This window comes from Arachis duranensis, chromosome 4 (assembly GCF_000817695.3).
Source record: "Arachis duranensis cultivar V14167 chromosome 4, aradu.V14167.gnm2.J7QH, whole genome shotgun sequence".
Classification (NCBI taxonomy): domain Eukaryota; kingdom Viridiplantae; phylum Streptophyta; class Magnoliopsida; order Fabales; family Fabaceae; genus Arachis; species Arachis duranensis.
The window spans coordinates 17,227,575-17,248,294 of record NC_029775.3 but is presented as its reverse complement, the minus strand read 5'-3'; the positions used below and the strand labels follow the sequence as shown (position 1 = coordinate 17,248,294).

Below are 20,720 nucleotides of genomic sequence, written 5' to 3'. Positions count from 1 at the left end.
TACTCTTCCGAATCATTGGTGGAACAATCCTTTCTCCTCACACCTTCGCTAAGAAGGATTTCTCAGAAAACATACACATATAGTTCAAGCAAGAAAAGCACAGGTAGAGAAGCATTTACAGCAAGTAGAACAAGTAGCGGATAAGCAGAATTAAACAGTTAAGCAAACCAAAACAATGCACACTCAAGCAAACAAACAAATGCATATGATGTATGCCTGTCCTATGGCTGATGAGTCTCATCTGTCGGTTATACAGCCAACCCGACAAGTCCTGGTAGTTAACCATTGGATAGTCCCTCTGTGCGCGCATCCCCAAGCTCAATAATATTCCATGGAGTCAAACTCCAAGCTCAAATATAATATTCCATGGAGTTAAACTCCAAGCTCAATAATATTCAATATTCATATTTATATGCATGCCCATGGGGGAATCCGGGGAATTAAAGTGTCCGGTCATATGCATGCCCATGGGGGAATCCGGGGAGTTAAAGTGCCCGGTCACATCTTGCGACAGAGGGTCAACAAATAGTCTCAAATATACAAGCCACATAATAATCTCTTTCTCTTTTAAAATATTACCTCAAATCAAACTCCAATTCTTATAGAAGTTTTGGCAGTATCTCCTCTAAAGCTCGAATTTCTGCCACCCTTCAAGGGTCCCAACTATCAAACCAAACACCTCTCAGTCACTCAAATCATTTCCAATAACAAATTATTTCATAATCAAACAAATACCAATATTAAATCTTTTTCCAAACCGACCAACTTCAACAACAAATTATTGACAACAGCTAAACCTCACATTTTATACCATATACACAATCCATCAATTATTCACTCAGTTCATTCCTATCTTAAAGTCTTCTAGCCTGAGTTTTCACGTGACATTAAACATTAACTACGAGAAACCAAAATCATACCTTTGTACGGAATCAAAATATTCAAAACTCTGGAGAAACTTTCTGACTGAGCTATCGAAGAAGAAAACGTCCAGAATCGTCTTTGCCTCCTAAAACTCTCATTGGCCAAATCCAAAGAAAATATGAGCTACGTCATTGTCAACTTCCACTAATCAAAAATGGTGTCAACATGTAAAAGAGGAAATTATGAATACTCTTACCGAATTAGATTTTTTATTGGAGTTATAGATTTCCAGAAATCAAAGCCGGAAGTTCGGAAGAGTTTACGTTTTTTCTCTTCGTTACGTTCTCCCCTCCCTCTATTACGATATTCATGTATATATGTATATATATATGACTGTCTTGGCTTTTTTTTATTATTATTATGTATAAACCGTCTTGGTTTCTCTATTATATAGATGCCATATATATATATATATATATATATATATATATAACACGTAACCTAATGCATAATGATAATAACAATATACTTACGCAATTATATACAATAATAATAATAATAATAATAATAATAATAATAATAATAATAATAATATGAATTTGATTAAATTTAAATTATTATAAAATTAGTTCAATTATTGATAATAAAATAATTTTTTTAAAAATAAAAAATTCTAATTTTATAAAATAAATTATAACTTATTTATATTTATATTTTTAAAACTGAAGGTCGCTACAGCTTCAAAAATACGTGTATATTTTTTTTATAAGACTAAAATAATTTATTAACTACTTCTACCACAAACAATTTTAATTATTGATCACTACTTATTTATCACTACTAAAGATTTACTAAATTATAACAATTAAATACTATTTAATTTAAATTGATATGAACAATTCTAAATATAAATAGTTAAAGCATCATAATTAATAATCATAAATGTATTTAAATTCCAAATATCAATCTTTTTAATTTTTCAACTAATTTTATTTTAAAAAATTCATTAAATTTAAATGATTGAATAAAAAAAATTAGAATTTAGATTACTCATTATTAGTTGTAACTATTAATACAATAAAAATTTTTAAATTTTATAAAAATATTTATAATAATTGTAAATACACAACAAAATCTTGATTATCAGTAAAATTAAAATAATAATTACAACTAAATATTTATTAATTTGTTTATAAAGTTCAAAAAATTTTCTTGTACTCTTTAATTATTTTCAATCTTATTTGTTATTTTAGTTGTATCCATTGTAAAATATAACAAATGTAATACAAATATTTATGGTGATCGTTCTTTACAATTTTTCAAACTCGTGTTAATTTAAACAAAATTTTATTCATCTATGATATTAAATTAGGCTAAATCTAACACCACCTACTTGAAATTTATCATACATATAAGGCCAAATTTTTAATTACTATATCTATAGTATGGATTCATATAAGCCACTAATATGGAATTTGAAACGTTAGTTTATAAATGCTACTTTTTCTACCAAAGACAAAACTAATTTTAAAACTATTACATGAAGAATATTTTGATATTTTTATGTTTAATATGAAAAGATATTTACTTTTTAAAAATAAATATGGAGTTTCAATATTTTAAAATTAAAAATTAAATTTTAATTTGTAATACAATTAAACAATTTTATAGGTAAAAGGGTATTTTTAATTTTTTATATTTTATAATATCAAATATTATTTATTTATGATTAACAAATTAAATTACTAACTACTTAACTTATTTAAGTTACAAAAAAAAAATTACTAACTTGATGGCACTAAGTATTTGTATGTAAAAAAAAAGAAATCTTAAATTTAAATCTTTATTTTTCATCATATGTATATATATTTTTACGAAAATACAAATTTTATATTAAGAGTGTAGATTTTGTTAATATATTATTTTTTATTAATTTTAAAAGAATTAAAATTAGACAAAATCAATATATGTGTAACCTCTTTGTCTTTAATTACTATATTAATTTAAAATCAAAGAAAGATTAAAATTTTTCCATTTTAAATATATAAAAAATAATTAAAAGATTGACTATATTTACTTAATTAATAGAATTATATGAATAATAAATTAAATAATATCATCGTATTATTAATAATTGTATTATTCATAACGTATGTAGTTATCAATAGTTATCTACTAATCAATTTGAATATATTATATATTTTGTAAATAACAATTTTAAATTTAATATTTACTTTTGGTGATAATTTTGTTAAAAATCACAAACAAATTCATATTTTTCACTAAATTTATATTTACAATTATTAGCATAATTGAACTATTCCAAGTCACTCATTATAATTTTATTAATTTAGAAATCATCTACATAATATTAAAAATTTGTATAAAAAAATCATCATAACTACAAAAATAGTATATTTCTTTTGATTTTTAAAAAACCAATTTATACTTTTTTCACTATATACAAATCCTAAAAAAAAAACAAAAAGTAGATTTTAACCTTTTTTTTTAATGATCCAAAGAAGAAAATAATAATAATGAAAAAATAAAAATATTATTCATACATATTAAAATCAGTTACTAAACTTAATTATCAATATATTTATATATAAATATATATATAATTTAATTTTTTTTAATATATACGTAATTTAATTTATTTTTAGTATATATTTATATTTTAACATATTTTTTAAATTAATAATTAATTTTAGTATGTACATGCTATATTACATGAAAAAAAAAAAAAGATAAAGTCACTGTTCATTTTATCCTGATTTTTCCAACCATTTTCTTTTTCTTTCTATTTTACGACCCTCTCTCGTCATCTCTGAAGTTTCATTCACACACGAACGAAAGAAAAAACGATGAATGTCCTTTGAATTTCGATCTGTATCTCCCTTTTCTTCATACCCCAAAATCATGGACCCTAGTGGATCGTACCCGGTCTCAGGAGGAGGAGCAACCCAAATGAAAATGACGATTCGGCCCTCCCACTCGCACCACCACTCTGAGAGCAGCAACAGCGACCGCGCACTTGACTGCAACCTCACCTCCCTCTGTGATCACATCCAATCCGAAGGCTTCAACTCCGGCGCCTTCTCCGACATCCTCCTCCACGCCCTCGGCTCCACCTTCCGCCTCCACCGCCTCCTCCTCTCCCGAAGCTCCTATTTCCGGTAACCAACTCACTCACTCTTACTCATTCACTCATCAATTGGAACCGTTAGGGTTTGTTAATTGATTGCAAATGTTATTTATTTGTTGATTAATTAGGAACATGCTTCATGGACCTTGGAAGGAAGCATCTGCACCGGTTGTGACTTTGCACGTGGACGATAAAAACGTTAACGAAGAGGCCATTACTATGGCATTGGCTTATCTCTATGGCCACCACCCTAAGCTTAACGACAACAATGCTTTTCGTGTTCTCGCTGCTGCTTCCTTCCTAGACCTTCAGGTACCAATCAATTCTGGGTTAATAGTTGTGCGTCAATTTGGTACTGGTTCTCGAGAGGTTAGACGCCTCTGATTGATCAATTGATCAATGAAAGATACAACCACGAATCAAAGTGGTTCTTCTGACACGTTGAAGGTGGCATAGATCAATTTTGTGACGTGTCATGAACTTATGGAAATGACCAATTCTATTCACTGTTAGTTGTATACTTGTATCTTTCAGGACGAATTTGAGGTGTCCAATTTTTTTGAGCATCAAGTTGACGCTTTGAAGAATCATTTTGACCTTTAGTCCAATCAATTTCATGCATTTTAAATTTTAAATTTTGTTTAAAAAAAATTCTGTGCAGGATTTGTGTGCAATATGTACGGACTTCATTATATCAGAGCTTTGGACTTCTAATTTCTTGGCTTACCAGGTTAAACATGCATAATGCTACCCTCATTGTGAATTGCAAGTAATACATCTTTCAGATTTTTACTATCACTGGGATAGTTATTCATGTGGGGTATGATTGGAATCTAGGTGTTTGCCGAGAACCAGGACTATGGCATCCATGGGGAGCGTGTAAGAAATGCTTGTTGGGGCTACCTTTGTCAAAGTGGTGGCATGGAATTAAAAGAGGTAATTTGGGTAGGAAGATAAAATCACATTCTTCTAAATATCGCTTACCGTTCTTTAGTTGTGGTTCTTGGTTATGTATATTTGTTTTGAATATGAGGAGTATGTTGGATTAGTTGACATTTGGTTGTTTGTTGCAGGTGCTTCCTAAACTTTCATCTCAAACATTGCATGCATTACTGACCAGTGATGAACTATGGATACCAAGTGAAGAGAAGAGGTAGGTGGTTTTTATGAGCTTCTATTTGTTTTTCTTTTACTTTTTTTCCTTTTCTTCTTTTAACAGCTTGAGTTTCGTTGTTTGTGTAACACTTGTCTCAAATTTCATTATAAGGTTTGAGTTGGCTTTGTATGTGTTCCTTGCAAAGAGTGCTCAGTGGAAGGCCAAACATCCTGAACATGGAAGTTCCAGTTCTGAGTCTGGAACTGATATCCATTCTGATTCTGAGCACTCTAAGGGGAAGAGTGTATCTGACGGCTGCACTGATAAGAGGTTGGAAACTGATCTAGAGCAAATGAGTCTTAAAAGTGGTCTAAAGGATCCTAATGCCCGTAATCTTCTAGTTGAGCTTCCAGACTTCAACAATGCAGCTTCTAACTCCAATCAACAAAGTGAAGAAGCTTCATATACAAGCTCATCAAACCTGAAACCAACATACTCTTGCAACATGGAAGGGCCTTCATCAATGGGTGATTCATTATCTGATACAGATGGCATCAGAACATCATGTTCCTATGTTGAGATGCCTGTTGTTGCTGGAGCAAATGGTGTGGCTATGGAAGGGCCATCTGAGGAAGGATCTTGCTTCCATTTGGATAACAATAGTTGGATTGTTAGGGATCAATCTAGAAACCGTTTTTCATCAAATTCTTCTTCTAGCGGGGTCTCATCCAATGATTGGGGAAGATATGGAGCACCATTTTTTTCATGGGGTGGAAGAGTTGTTGGCAAAAGACGTCTTGAAGCTCACTCCAAAAGAAACTATGCAGATCATGGGGATGAATATGATGCATTTCTTAACATATTTGAAGGGGGCTCTCTCTTATACTGCAACATGTCTTTTGAGGCTCTTTTGAATGTCAGAAAGCAACTTGAAGAGTTAGGTTTCCCTTGCAAAGCTGTGAATGATGGTCTTTGGCTTCAGGTATTTCTTTGTTGCCATTTACATTGCACCTCTTAAACAAACACTGCCTATGACTTCACCAATGACCCAACATCTGTTGCAGAATATATTTGAAATTTAATTTTATTGGTTTTTATTAGATGCTTCTTAGTCAGAGGGTGCAAGAAATTGCTGCTGATACCTGCAAAAGTTGCTCCCTTATGAGTATGGCTTGCACCTGCCGGCAACCATTTACATTTTCACATGGAGCTAATTCCACTGGATTTTACATTCAAGAACATAACCAGAATAATATGCATGCGAACATGGGCAATATATATGTTGCCGAGCCTTCTCCAGGTGAAGGAAATGGCATCTTTAGACCTGTACGAGTACATGTTAGAGGGGCTATAGATGGGCTTGCAGGTATTGGTCGTGGAACTACATTTGTTCCAGCAGCTGCTTCTGCTCCTACACGATTTGTCTTTTCTCGTGTACCATTTGGTGTTGGGAACAGAAACTACCAGCAATCTGCAGCCAATGATGATTCAGAGATGCGAACTGATCACAACGGCGACCTGTCTGGAGATGGATTGACAGCTTTGGTTGGATTAAGTCAAGGTGGGGTTAATGGAATAAATGTACATGGAGAACTTTCTCAAAGGGGATATGAAATGGACATGCAAGGCAGAATGTCTGGAACTGCAGGAGGCCCAAGTACTGGTGGTATTCCTATGCAGATGTTAGAGACACCAGAACATAACGGTGGAATAGAATGGGAGAATTCAAATAATTCATCTATATCATTGGATTTGAAAACGCCTTTAAGCCATTTCCCCCCTTTTCGCTTTGGGTGAGTCAACCTCTCTACAACTTTCCAGAGTTGTTAAAGTAAATTTTGCTATTACTGGTTTGTGCGTTTTATGTCCTTAGCTCTCACAGTTGGTGACACCCCTCTGTTACTGCCAATATACTTCACAGTATTAATAATTTAGTGTGGTTAATATTCACACACAATCACATTGGCTACACTATGTTTCATTGAACTTTCAATCTTCCTCCTGTGCATGAGATTTTATATCTATTTCCTGCTTGTGAAGGTTCCTCTCTGTTCCTCTCCTTTGTGTTTCCCTTAAGTTGTGTTGTTTTAGGTGTTTTAGTTTAATGTAGGTTATGTATAATGCATATTGTAACATGCTAATGGTGTATATCCAATGTTTTTTCTTGTATCACAGAAGTTGTCTTGCAGTTAGAGTGAGATAGTAGGGGTCTTTTTGTTTTGATTAGTAGTTTGGTTAAAATGCAAATTGTCCTTCCTGTTTTTACCCTTTCAAAATTGTGCCCTTGTCTCAATTTTGACAGTTATCTTGCTTAAACTTTCACTAGAATTGGTTTTAATTTGAACATTGAAAGTTGAAACTAAATACTTATTTGCCACTTAGTGAAATTTGAGGCTGTTAAATTGTCAAAATTGAAATCACATTGGGGCTATTTGGCAAAGGTTCATAGTCAGTGTAGGTGTTTTCATTTTAATAAATAATTTGTATACATTTAATGTTTCTTTTGCTGTGGTTTACAGGGTCCAATTTGAGGATGTGCACAGACTCGGTGATGGTCAGGTTAAGCATTCTCCAGAAATGTTCTATGCTGGTTCTTTATGGAAGGTTGGCAAAAAATAATCACTATATTATCTTGCTTGAGTTTACGTGTTCTGATATGAACAGAGTTTCTGTTTGAATCTTTAGGTCAGTGTACAGGCTTTTAATGATGAGGACCCTCAGGGAAGGCGTACACTGGGTAATGTCTCACTGCATTGAATGTTCACCTTTGGACTGTGAATTAAGTATGTAAATTCTTATTCTATCTGGGAGCTTATGTTTAGTGTTGGTGCAGGTTTGTTTCTTCATCGTCGGAAGGCAGAGATAACTGATATACATAGAAAGGTAAGTAGGACTGATTTTCAGCATTTAAAAGATAGTTTTGGACTTTGGAAATCATACTCTGTTTCTGAAAATGAATTGCTTTATTTCGATAATATAGAGTAACGTCTGTCCATCAGGTACATTTAAACTCAAATCGGGTGCTGATTGCCAGTAGTTGGAGTTCTAGTATCAGCATGCCACATTCTTAGTTGTTTTAAATGTGTATACCATATATAACGTGTCGTTGATTATAAATCTTCTGGAATTCTATCTAAGCCAACGTATTTCTATGAAATGTGTTTTCAGGTGCACATGTATGTTGACTCTCGTGAAAAGGTGACTGCTCGCTACCAGGTAATGCTGGGGTACTGAACCTATGCTTTTATCATGTGGTGGTTTGTGATTTTCTATTATTTTAGTCGTTCCTGATACTGTTATCATTCTGGTTAATGGTTTTGTTTTCCATCTGCCTGGTCCATTCAGTTGATTTGTCCATCCAAGAGGGAGGTAATGGTGTTTGGAAGCTTTAAACAAACAGGCACTCTTCTACCTAAAGCTCCTAAAGGATGGGGTTGGCGAACTGCTCTATTATTTGATGAGCTTGCTGATCTTCTCCAAAATGGAGCCCTAAGGGTCATTGCTGTGGTGCAGCTTGTTTGAGTTAAACAGGTAAAGTTTCGTTGCATATACCAAAAAGTTGAAAATTCTAATGGTTTGTGAAAGCCAAATTGCTTGTAACTACTCTTTTCTAAAATATATAATTTGATCGGTTTCTTTCTTTTGTCCAATCTTACAGGAGATGAAGTGATGAACCATGGTCAAAGTCTTCATTTTGTACATGAATAAAATAGGAAAGTTCAGGAGTTGCATGCGCTATATCGATGAATAGCACGAGTAAATGCCATTTTTGTTTGCATCTGCCTTAATATTTGGATGAGCAACAAAGCATCGTCTTCACATATATAAGAGGGCTTTTTTTATGCTTTCTTATTTTCTTCAGGCAACTAAAGCACAACAATATTAACATTGTTGTATGAGATAGAAATAATTAAAAATAATGTAAAATTATAATTCGGCAGTGTCTCCATCAGGTGCTCTTAATCAACATGACATACCTATCTTGGATTCAGTCTCCAAAACATGGGTGACCTACACCTGAAATGAATGAATTTTAACCTGTTTATATTGGAAAGCTGAATGAGAACTACAATTCATAATTATAGATTGATCTTGATCTTGGTCTTGATAATGTAGGATGTGGACTGTGAATTTTTGAGATAATATACTTATTACTGTACTTCCCTAGCTTTTAATTTTTGAAGTCTTCCAACATTTTTACCAAGTAATGCCATCAAATTTTGCATCGTCTTCATTCTTTTTCGTCTTAGGCTCAAGCTCTCAAAGTTGCAGTGCACGCTTTTTGGCCGAAGGAGAGCTATATTGTCACCGTTTGCGCTTTTTCTCATCATTTTCTGTAATTTTCTCTTTACTAATGGACAAGAAGAAAGGGTACCCTGGTGAAGTTTTGGAACACAGTAATGCTACATCTTCAAGGTAAAAAGATGCTAACTAGAACTTCAACAGAAATTATGTGAGTAATTGAATCATGGACGATGAGAAATGGTGGAGCCGACTTGCCATAATTCATATTATTCAATAAATGAATGTAATTTTTTTATTAGTCAAAGAGTAATTACTATTAATATACAGATCAATCCTAAAGTTTTACTTCGACAGACAAATCAGTCCCCAGTTCATTTTCCGGCAAAGTTATTACCCAAATCAGTCCCCAAAAATTTTAAAAACGGACATTTTAGTCCCTAAAAAAATTAATATATAAATCAATTTCCAACGTTTTTCTCTATCAGACATAATAGTCCTTCATCTAAAAAAATAAAATAAAATAATTATTAATTTATTATTATTATTATTATTATTATTATTATTATTATTATTATTATTAATTGCACAATAATACTATATCATGATTTTTTTGTATTTTTTGGACAAAAATAATAATAAATTTATTCATTAAATTCTTATGTATGTATTTCTAATATAAAGAAGTATATAATATATATATATAGTCACTCAATAATAATAATAATTTTTTGGATGGAGGACTGTTATGTCTGATGGAGGAAAACGTTAGGGATTGATCTGTATATTAATTTTCTTTAGGGACTAAAATGTCCGTTTTTAAAATCCTTGGGGACTGATCTGAGTAATTATACTGCCGTAAAATGAACTGGAGACTGATTTGTCTGCCGGAGTAAAACCTTAGGAATTAATTTATGTGTATTAATTTTTGGAGAAATGCTATTTATACACCAAAATCAACTACTAAAATCAGCCACCAATATATTTGTGTATAAATACATGTGTAGTTTAATTTATTTTAAATGTGTATTTATATTTCAACATATATTTTATATTGGTGGCTAATTTTAGTGTACACATAGCATAACCCTAATTTTTTTTTAGGACTAAAATATCTGATTTTAAAATCCTTGAAGACTAGTAATTACTCTTAGTCGAATATCGACGGATTTATTCTTTCATATAATAAAAAGAAAGAGTACAAGAAACTAATTTTAGTTAGCTAATATTAGCCAACTTTAGAATTTAAGTCTATAATTTAGGATTTAGAATTTAAAATAAATAAAATAATCTAAAAAAAGCTAACTATGCTGAAAAAAAAAGTTATCTAAAATTACTCATTAAAATTAGAACCATTGAATTATTTTTTCCTTTCTACCATAGTTACCTTTCTTTTGTAACTTCAATGATTCAATCATATAGATATTAAATTGGAAAGTTCTTTGGTGGCATTGGTTTTGATGGTTAAAGATGACATAAGTTTGACCAATAAATAAAATATTGACACATGATAAAAAAATAAATCTAAAAATAAAATAATTTTCTCTTTTTTATAATTTCTTAATTAAAAAATAATGTTGTTGTTATTTTTAGAAATTATTAAAAATAATAATAAAAATAATTAAAAAATAAAAATAATTATAAAAAATCATTTTAGTAAAAATAATTATAAGAAATTATTTTTTAAAAATAAAAATAATAATTATAAATATAATTATAAAATTATTTTGGTGTTATTTTTTTGAAATTATTTTTTATAATTATGAAAATAATTATAAGAAATTATTTTGATAAAAATAATCATAAAAAATTATAAAAGATAATCATTTTGATTTTAGATTTAATTTTTTTGGCATATGTCAATATTTTACTTGTTGGTCAAACTTATGCTATCTTTAGCCACAAAAATTAATGCCACCATAAATTTCCCTATTAAATTAATGTGAATGTAAGTGAAAGTGTGAAACCATATTTCTAATCCAATTGAGCGTGGTATATATGTGGGGTACAAATGGTGTGCATACAAAAGGCGACGGATAGTGACTCGAGAGTGTGCTATCAATATCATCAATATTAGTCAATGACATTATTAGTACTATTGGGACGCTGCAAATGTTGTTGGCAGAATAACAATAATGTATGAAGTTTAGTTGGGATTGGAGGCTCAAGCTCAGCCACATTTGAATATATTTATTGTTATAGAACTTATTAGGATATCTGAAAATTAATTAATTTAGTCTCCAAATTAAATTTCAAACATCTTTAAAGAGTTTAGGATCAAATTGATTATTTCTTCAAAATTCAGGATCAGATTGAACATTCTCTCGTGTCGAAGTTATTAGTTTTGTTTCTTTTTATTTGTTTGATGTAGATAATGAGATTCGGCACCGTAAAACAAAATGGAAGAGAATAGTAGTAGTAATATGGCACCGGCACCATATGCAGAACGTGACACTCTTCTTATAGCATAAAATATGCTGCACGTGGTGCTCGCTTTCGAGTTTCGAGTCTAGCTACTTGATTTATTCCTAGTAAGTTTAAAAATTAGCTATGATGTATGTACACTGGCATGGATACGGGACACTATATGGGATAAGTCGAAACGCGAATTTTAAAATCTTATATATGGGAACACGCATACATATAAAATCTAAATTATTTTTTAAATAAATTGTAATGATAATTTGATATTTTATTGATATTAAAATATAAATTAATTTTTTAATATCTTATTTTAATTATATCAAGTATTTAAAATATTTTTTGTTTTAATAATTAATAATATATATTATATTTAAATTTATTTTAAGAATATATATTATGAATAAGACTGGACAGCTAATACGTGATAGTATTTAGGTGTGTCTAGACGTGTTCCGAGAAAAATTTTTTATTTTTTATTAAGACATGGTTGGATACGACAGATACGCGTGTCGGACGAGTGTCGATAAATATCGTGTCCAAAATAAAACCAACACGCAAACACAGTAACTCAGCAAGGTGTCCGTACTTCCTAGAAAATTAGTAATGGATTCTATCACAAGGTAGCTGAAAAATGTTTATGTTCTAATGAAATGAGTGCGATATCACATAGTTGATAGTTTGCTCCAACATGCAATAAATATTTGTAGTATGTATTATTATGTGGTTACGACATCAAGTCAATACTTAGTGCAACGGTTTTATATATATATTTTATGAAGTCAAACTTTGTTTAATTGTTTGAGCTTTTGATTTTTTTTTAAAGCACAATAAAGGCGGCAACTTTATTTGGGAAAAAGTTTAAATGCTCACAGAACAAGATCTACACATAACACATTAGTGAATTACTATGGTGGCTGTCTTTATTTCTTTATTCCATGCTTTCTCAAAGTTGCCGACTACAAAATAATAGATAATGAATCGGAATAAACTATTTAGCTTACTTTAAAAATTCTGTCTTTAATACAGCATGAAACTATATGTAGTATAAAATCAAAGGCCATATTATATTGAAAATTTAATGTTATTGAAAATGCTGACAAGGATGATTAATTACAGTTCTGCCAAAGAAAAAACCTTACATAAGTCTAAAAATATGGGAATTAAATTCAAGATTTTAAATTTTCAGCATGTGCCAAAATTCTTTAGAAACATGTTCCAATTCTTTTTTTTATTTTCCAATGGAAATATATCTTTTTTTTTTTTCAATGTGAACGGGGTGTTTGAGTGTGAATAAATCTACTAGGAAGCTTTGTGTCTAAGAAAATAAGAAGATAGCATAGACTCCATAGTGAAAATTTTAACTGATCGGAGATACTTACAAGAGGATAGGACGATAATAACATTATACATGCACTAACCAATTATCTTGGAATTTAGGGTGTCCAAATTCATCCTCTTATACCAAAAATTCACCTAATTCGTTTGCTTTAATCCATTGTTCCAAAATGATACTCCTATTTGTTATTTAGAAACTAATAATGGAGTACACGATTCAACCAATCAAGCGAATGTCACATACGTAATGTAAACATAATCTCGTATTTTTCCTTTTTCACACCATTAGTATTTGAAGTGTCTTAATATACGGCTTTATTTCTATTACAATTATTCATAGAATGTATATGTGATAGAATAATAGAACACTTGCATCCTTGCACTATATATCTTCGGTTCCTAGTGCACTATATATCTACTATCTAAGTCAACTAATGCGAAAAGACTACTTAGCTAATTATAACCATTTAGCTTAAAGAAGAACAAGTTGAAAGTGCCCTTAGAAAAAATGCTTTTTACTTTTGAAATGATTTTGAGCAATATATTTATTAGAAAAACGGTGTAAATACGTGAATTAAGGAAAAGACATCACAAAGAGTTACAGCAATTGGATTGGAACAAATTTAGAGTCGTTGCAAAAAAAAAAAAAAATTCAAGTTCTACAATTTTGATGATGAAGATTTTCTCAAATTTTTTATGATTCAGGATATAATTTATAACCAAAAAATTAGTGCCAAGATTGCTCCGGATGCTATCAATTCTAATTTTTTTGTACTAATTTAATGATAACTTGAGTTATAAAGATCTAAATGAAATAATTTAGTGATATTAGAAACGATATGTATATGTCTACAATATACAGTAAATTTGAGCCGTACACGCCATCAGTTTTTGCACCCTAAATTAAACTCACATGACATCATTAAAGATGCAGGTGGCACATACTTTAGGCCTCCAAAAAATCCCAAATTTCAGATTTCTTTGGGTATTTAAATAAAAATTATGAAGGAAGAAAAGGAAAAAATTTTAGGAGTTAGTTTAGTATGATATTATTAGGTTTTTAGGGAGAGAAGCTCTCATCTCTCTCTAGAATTAAAGTAGATTTAGTTAATTTTTTGTCAATTTTTCTTTAATTTTAGTTTTTAATCTTGTTTTAATTTAGTTTTATTTACATTTTTTTATTCTTCTATTTTAGTTCATTAACTTTTTCTTATTAGTTTTTATTTATATTATTTTAGCTTATGAATTCTTGTTAAATTTATAATTTTTTTTAATGAATTTGATGTTTTATATTTTCTTGTTGTTTATTGGAGTTATTATTTTTACTTTCTTGAATTGAGTAGTTATAAATTTTACAAATTATTATAATTTATGACGTTCTATGTTTATACACTTGTTAGGTGTTTGATAAAATATTTGAATTAGTTATAGAATAAAATTTTTTTCTTGGCTTGGAGTAGGTTGAGAAATTAGGTAATTTTGAGTAATTGATGTCCAATATTGATTGTTAATTTAAAGTTGTTAATTAATCTTATTTTCATTGACGCTAATCTTTTACTAATTCAATTAGTAAGTTGGTTAGGACTTATGGATTAAGATTAATTATGCATATTTGATTTTTCTCAATGTATAAAGGTTAGCAAAATGAGATTAACTCTTCATAATTATCATATTTATGGTCAATGATAAGGTAGTGATCTTTAACCCTCAACCCCTTTCAAGATCTTTTTAACATTTGAATTTACTTTCTCTTCTTTAGTTAATTAGCTTAATTACTCCTAATTTAATTTCTTATTATTTACATTTTTGTTTATTGCGCTCAAAATTTCGATTTCTCCCATAGCTAATGATTGAGCACCCGATTGCAATTCCTAGGGAGAACGACCAAAGGATTAAACTCCCGATTATTTATTTTAAAATTTGTGACATCTTTTTACTAAACTTTGAAGAGAGTTGAATTTCAGTTTAGAACTACGACGAATCTTGTGCTTTAACTTGTGAAAATTTCTAAGCCGGTGTTTAGCGCTTCATCAAGTTGCTTGATGTATTTTCCAATACAAAAAGGATAATTAAATCATATACACTAGTTGAAAATGCTCTAATTCGAATTGATGTTCCAGTTGGACAAATGGTCACGAAAAAAATACACGCCAAAAGCGTGGTAGACCTATCGGTTCCAAAGACAATCTTCAAAAAAGAAAAGATGTCAATACTATTTCTGTTAAAAAAGATAAAGATACAGTAAAGATACCTATGGTTGTCCAAAACTCTAATGTAATTTTAACGTCAGAAGACGTTCAGGTACCTAAAAGTTCAAAAAATTGTGAAAATGATGAGACCTCGATAAATTATATCTTTATGGGAGAAAAATGGAACCTAAATGAGACAATTGTGAATGAAATATCTGCATATCATGTGACACTTCACATCATGCTTGAAAATGAGGATCTTGAGCCAAGAATAGTTGAAAATGTCGATAAAGAAATTATTGGCTAAAATGTGAAGAAGCTATGAAAATAGAATTAGATTCACTTGCATATAAAGTCTTTGGACCTATATTCGTACACCAAAAGATATAAAACCTATTGGATACAAATGGGTATTTGTAAGAAAATAAAATGAAAAAAATAAAATTATACGCTACAAAGCTAGACTTGTCGTGCATGAGTTTTAACAAAGACCTGGAATCGATTATGAAGAAACATACTCCCCTGTGGTGGATGCAATTACATTGCGTTATCTATTCAGTTTATCTACATACTATAAGTTTGATATGCATCTAATGGCTGTGGTGACAGCTTATTTATATAGATCATTAGATCGTGATATCTATATGAAAGTCTCTAAATGACTTAAAACATCTAAACCATCTAATGAATACTCATAGGGGTTATATTCAATCAAATTGAAAAGGTTTTTATATAGTCTAAAGCAATCTGGACAAATGTGGTATAATCGTCTTATTGAGTATCTGACACAAAAGTAATTCAAGAATAATGATATATGTCTATATGTTTTCATAAAAAAAATTGTATTTGGATTCATTATAATTACTATGTATGTTGATGATTTAAATATCAATGGAACTCCTGAAGATATTCCAACAATTATAAAAACTCTAAGAGAAGAGTTTGAGATGAAAGATCTTAGAAAGACTAAATTTTGTCTAGGCTTGCAGATCAAACATACAAATAAAGGGATCTTTACTCATCAAACAACTTATACAAAAAGATTCTTAAAGAGATTCTATATGGATAAGACACATTCATTAAGTACTCCAATGATCGTATGATCTTTGGATATGAAAAATGATTATTTCTGTCCTAAAGAAGCAAACAAAAAAGTTCTTGGTCCTGAACTACTATACCTCAGTGCCATTGAAGTACTAATATATCTTGCTAATAATACACGACCTGATATATCATTCATTGTAAATTTATTAATAAGATATAGTTCCTCTCCAACCAAAAGACATTGGAATGGTATTAAACAAAATGTTTGATATCTTTACGAAATAATTGATATGGGACTATTTTATCCATGTGAATCCAAGTTACAATTAGTTGATTATGCATAGGTAGAATATTTATCTAATCCACGCAAAGGCAAATCTCAAATTGGATATCCATTCACATATGGTCATACAGTTATATCATGGAGATCCACAAAATAGATTATAGCAGCAATATCCTCTAATCATGCTAAAATACTTGCGATACATGAAGCAAGTCGTGAATATTTCTACTTTAGAGGTTTGACTCAATACATTGAATCACCATGTGGATTATTTAATCAGAAAATAGCTCCAACTATTTTGTATGAAGATAATGCAGCATGCATTGCTCAACTTAAAGGTGAATACATCAAAGGTGATAGAACAAAACATATTTGTCCTAGATTCTTCTTCACTCGTGACCTTCAAAATCAAGGAACAATCGGTATTTAACAAATTCGTTTAAGTGATAATTTGACAAATTTATTCACAATTCTATTTCCAACATTCTTCTTTAAAAGATTGGTGCACCAGATCGAAATACGTCAATTTCGAAATCTTAAGTGATGTTACTAACAAGGGGAAATACTATATTCTTTTTTTTAATTAGATTTTTATCTTTATTGATTTTTTTATAAAACTTTTAATGAGATAGTTCTCATCACAAAAAATATTATATTTTTTTCATTAAAAAATTTTTTATTAAATTTTTTTTGGTAAAATTTTAATGAAACATATCTAAATAGACATCTAAACAGGAGTATTATAATATTATTATATTATATATGATGTGAATGTCAAGTTTGGTGATACCTCAGGCATCAAACTAAACAAATTTAATATCAAATATGACAACTCAAATTGACAGTATTTTACATCCCTGAAACCTAATATCAATGGACAGTAATGCCATTTAAACTTAAAGTAGCCCCATCTCTTTTTTAAAAGGCCATGACCAAAATCTTTGACCTCATACTGCACTCTACACTTATTTACATTGATGATATTTTATTGTTCTCAAAGGACAGTGAAGCCTATAAGACACTCCTGGCCCAATTCACTCAAATTGTCAAAAAATAAGGAATCATGCTATCATAAAAAAAGAACTCTCTTGCTAAAACAAAAATTGAATTTCTCGGGATAGTCTTCGAAAATGGATTTTTTCAACCAGAAAATCATATTGCCAAATAATTAATCTACTTTCCTGATGAAAACATGACGGTCAAACAAATCCAACAATTCTTGGGAATTGTAAACTACATCAGAGACTTTATTCCAGATGTGACTAGACACACCAACCAACTGTCAAAACTCCTGAAAAAGAAGCCCCACCATGGGGCCTTGAGCAAACCACAGCTGTCAAAACCCTGAAGAAGATAGCACAAGACCCCCTCCTTTAAAGATTTCCAGCACGGGAAAAAGAATATTGCAGACAGATGCTAGTGATGAATTCTGGAGAGCTGTGCTACTTGAAGAAATTGATGGGACAAGACACTATTGTGCTCATGCTAGTAGACAATTCAAAGAATCTGAAAAACATTACCATGCCACTTACAAAGAGATTTTCGCTGTTAAACGAGGGATAGAAAAATTCAATTTTCACCTCAATTCTTATCATTTCACTGTGAAAATGGATAATACCTCTTTCCCATCAATGCTTGAAATCAAGAAAAAAGATCCTGCCAGACTCTCAACTCTTGCGGTGGAAAGACTAATTTTTTTCGCTATAAATTTGAAGTAAGACACATAAAGGGACCCAAAACACACTTGCTAATTTTCTATCTAGACCTACCAAAAAACCAATCCCAAAACCAATCCATTACATTTACACTGTGAGTACACACAATTATTCATACACCATTCCATTTTCTAATTGTCCGCTCCACAGAAGTTCATACAGAAGAAAGATTGGTCCTTTTTCCCTAAAAGCAAGATCTCAGACATAATTTTAAATAAATTGTCTAGTCAGACAAACCTTGTTTTACTGACTATACTAGCTCCTTATCATTACCCAAATTCATCCGAACCCAAGGCATTTCAATATGGATACCCTTTTCTGCACTATACCAATAATCCAAGAACCTATACCAGAGAAAATGATGTGATATATTTGGGCTCTGTCTTTTATGTATACATGTGCCATCATAGTACCAATATTTTCTGTATACCATATCATGTGTAATCACAGTCAAACACAATCCCGTCTAGTCAGATTATTCTCTATGTATGCCCCACTTGATGCATGAAGAGGAATGTTATATACATGCTCAACAGACACCAACTGTGGGATAAACTTTTTCAGGTAAAACAAAAATTTTGTTGTTTTGTCACCTTATAGAGGAATTATTTTATTGCAAGAGACCCACACACCATGAACAGGATCGATATTGTTGGATACTCTACCATATGGCCCACGGATGAAAAGATAGTTCTAAATGCCTTGGCCAAATACCTTTGTCAACTTTGGTAACCTGAACTATATGGAAAAAGAGATGTAGTTGAAGGACTCCTATTTCAAATAGATGTTCCACCAATAACTCTCCAAGAATTCCAGTCCAGATTCATAACTTCAGGAATAATTAATCAATTTGGACAATACTCTTTTTATGCTCCAAGAGACCAGCCTAGCACGTCTAGACATATTCCAAACAGAAATTCTGAGAAAGATATGAATTCTGAAGATCTAAATGGAAGAGTATATGCCTTACCACCAAACCCAACCGATGTAGGGATAACTAATGATGCTGAAAGTCCATAGTCAGACCCATGTAACCCGTATCTACAAGATGCCTAAGATCCTAATGAAGAAAACACTGAAGACCCGTTTACCTATATCTACAAGACCCGGATATGGATCTTAGAGCTGTCAATTTGGCTTCTGATGAGACATCATCCTTCTGAAGGATGGTCCTCGCAGTGAGGTTTGCTTGATTATTCCAGGTCTCTAAAAAACAGTAGTCACCGTTCCATCACTATTATGGGTAATAGTTGGAGGTGTTGTAGTATGAATATCAACCTGTTTTTTTGGAAAAGCTTTCTCATAATCAGTAATCCATTCCAATAGAATAATAAAAGAAAGTTCATCAGTAGTGATCATTTTTGGAATATTTATAATTTGGCCCTCTAGCATTGTCTGTGAATATGAATAATGCTTTTTTTATAGTGTTTACAATCAATTTAACGTGTAAGATTAAAGAGTTTGAACAAAACTTAATATTATAATATTGAATCTCTTTTTTATTATGAAAATTTTCTGTGGATTCTATTCTTACTATTTTTTGATGAATAGAATTCTTTACAGAAATAAGCTCAAAGCATACTTTATAACACTGGATCGAGGAAGAAAGAAATATTTTATGGCAAGCTTAGTATTACAACAGTATACACGCAATTACGGAAGACCCATAAATTGCTCAAAAACAAGTGAATGTAAAGTTGAAGTAAACTTGGTGGAAATTGACGACATAACACATGACCCATGACGTGTGTTTGTGCAAATTTGGCTATTTGTCTTCTTAATTAGGGTTCACACATATTGACATTATCGTCGGATGCACAAATTGATAAGGATATATCCATCTTTAATGCAAAAAAAAAAAAAATTGTTAATTAAAATATCAATTTAATTATTAAAAATTTATTCTGAATTAGATGATTTTACAATTCAAAGCATATTAGGAATGCCCATCAATAAAACTTTAAAAGGTTGATCAAATTTTTATTCTAATCTCTAACAGTGCATCAAAATTTCTGATTAACATTTTAATCTCCCCTGCTTTGCAGGTTTATTTTTCCAAAACATTTCTAATTCAAAGGTTTCACCACCGTGGTTGTAGCTTCAGACCTTCGTATATAAATCTTTTCCCTGAGTATAATTCTTATCATAATTCTAAATTTTAAAATTATTTTATATAATTATCATTATAAATTATTATTACATCAATAAAAATATTTCTATTATCTCAATTCTCACATATACTATACAATACTATGCACTATTATATATTTGCAACAAGGTGCTTATTATTATATGCCCAGCTCCTGATTACAATATTGATTAATATAATTGCATAATAATCATATAAAGTATTTTTATATAACTACATGATGATGATTAG

General features: G+C 30.6%; 1 protein-coding gene across 1 annotated transcript; it reads left to right on the top strand.

Annotated features, from left to right (window-relative positions):
* Positions 1-3,661: 3,661 nt before the first annotated feature.
* LOC107483601 (uncharacterized) lies at positions 3,662-9,283 on the top strand. Its single transcript, XM_016104220.3, has 13 exons — positions 3,662-4,043; positions 4,141-4,324; positions 4,674-4,742; positions 4,850-4,948; positions 5,086-5,165; positions 5,280-6,090; positions 6,210-6,901; positions 7,628-7,712; positions 7,794-7,845; positions 7,942-7,991; positions 8,277-8,324; positions 8,454-8,639; positions 8,767-9,283. Exons 1-12 carry the CDS (start codon positions 3,736-3,738, stop codon positions 8,628-8,630), a joined length of 2,655 nt encoding a protein of 884 aa, XP_015959706.1. The 5' UTR covers positions 3,662-3,735; the 3' UTR covers positions 8,631-8,639; positions 8,767-9,283.
* Positions 9,284-20,720: the final 11,437 nt, after the last annotated feature.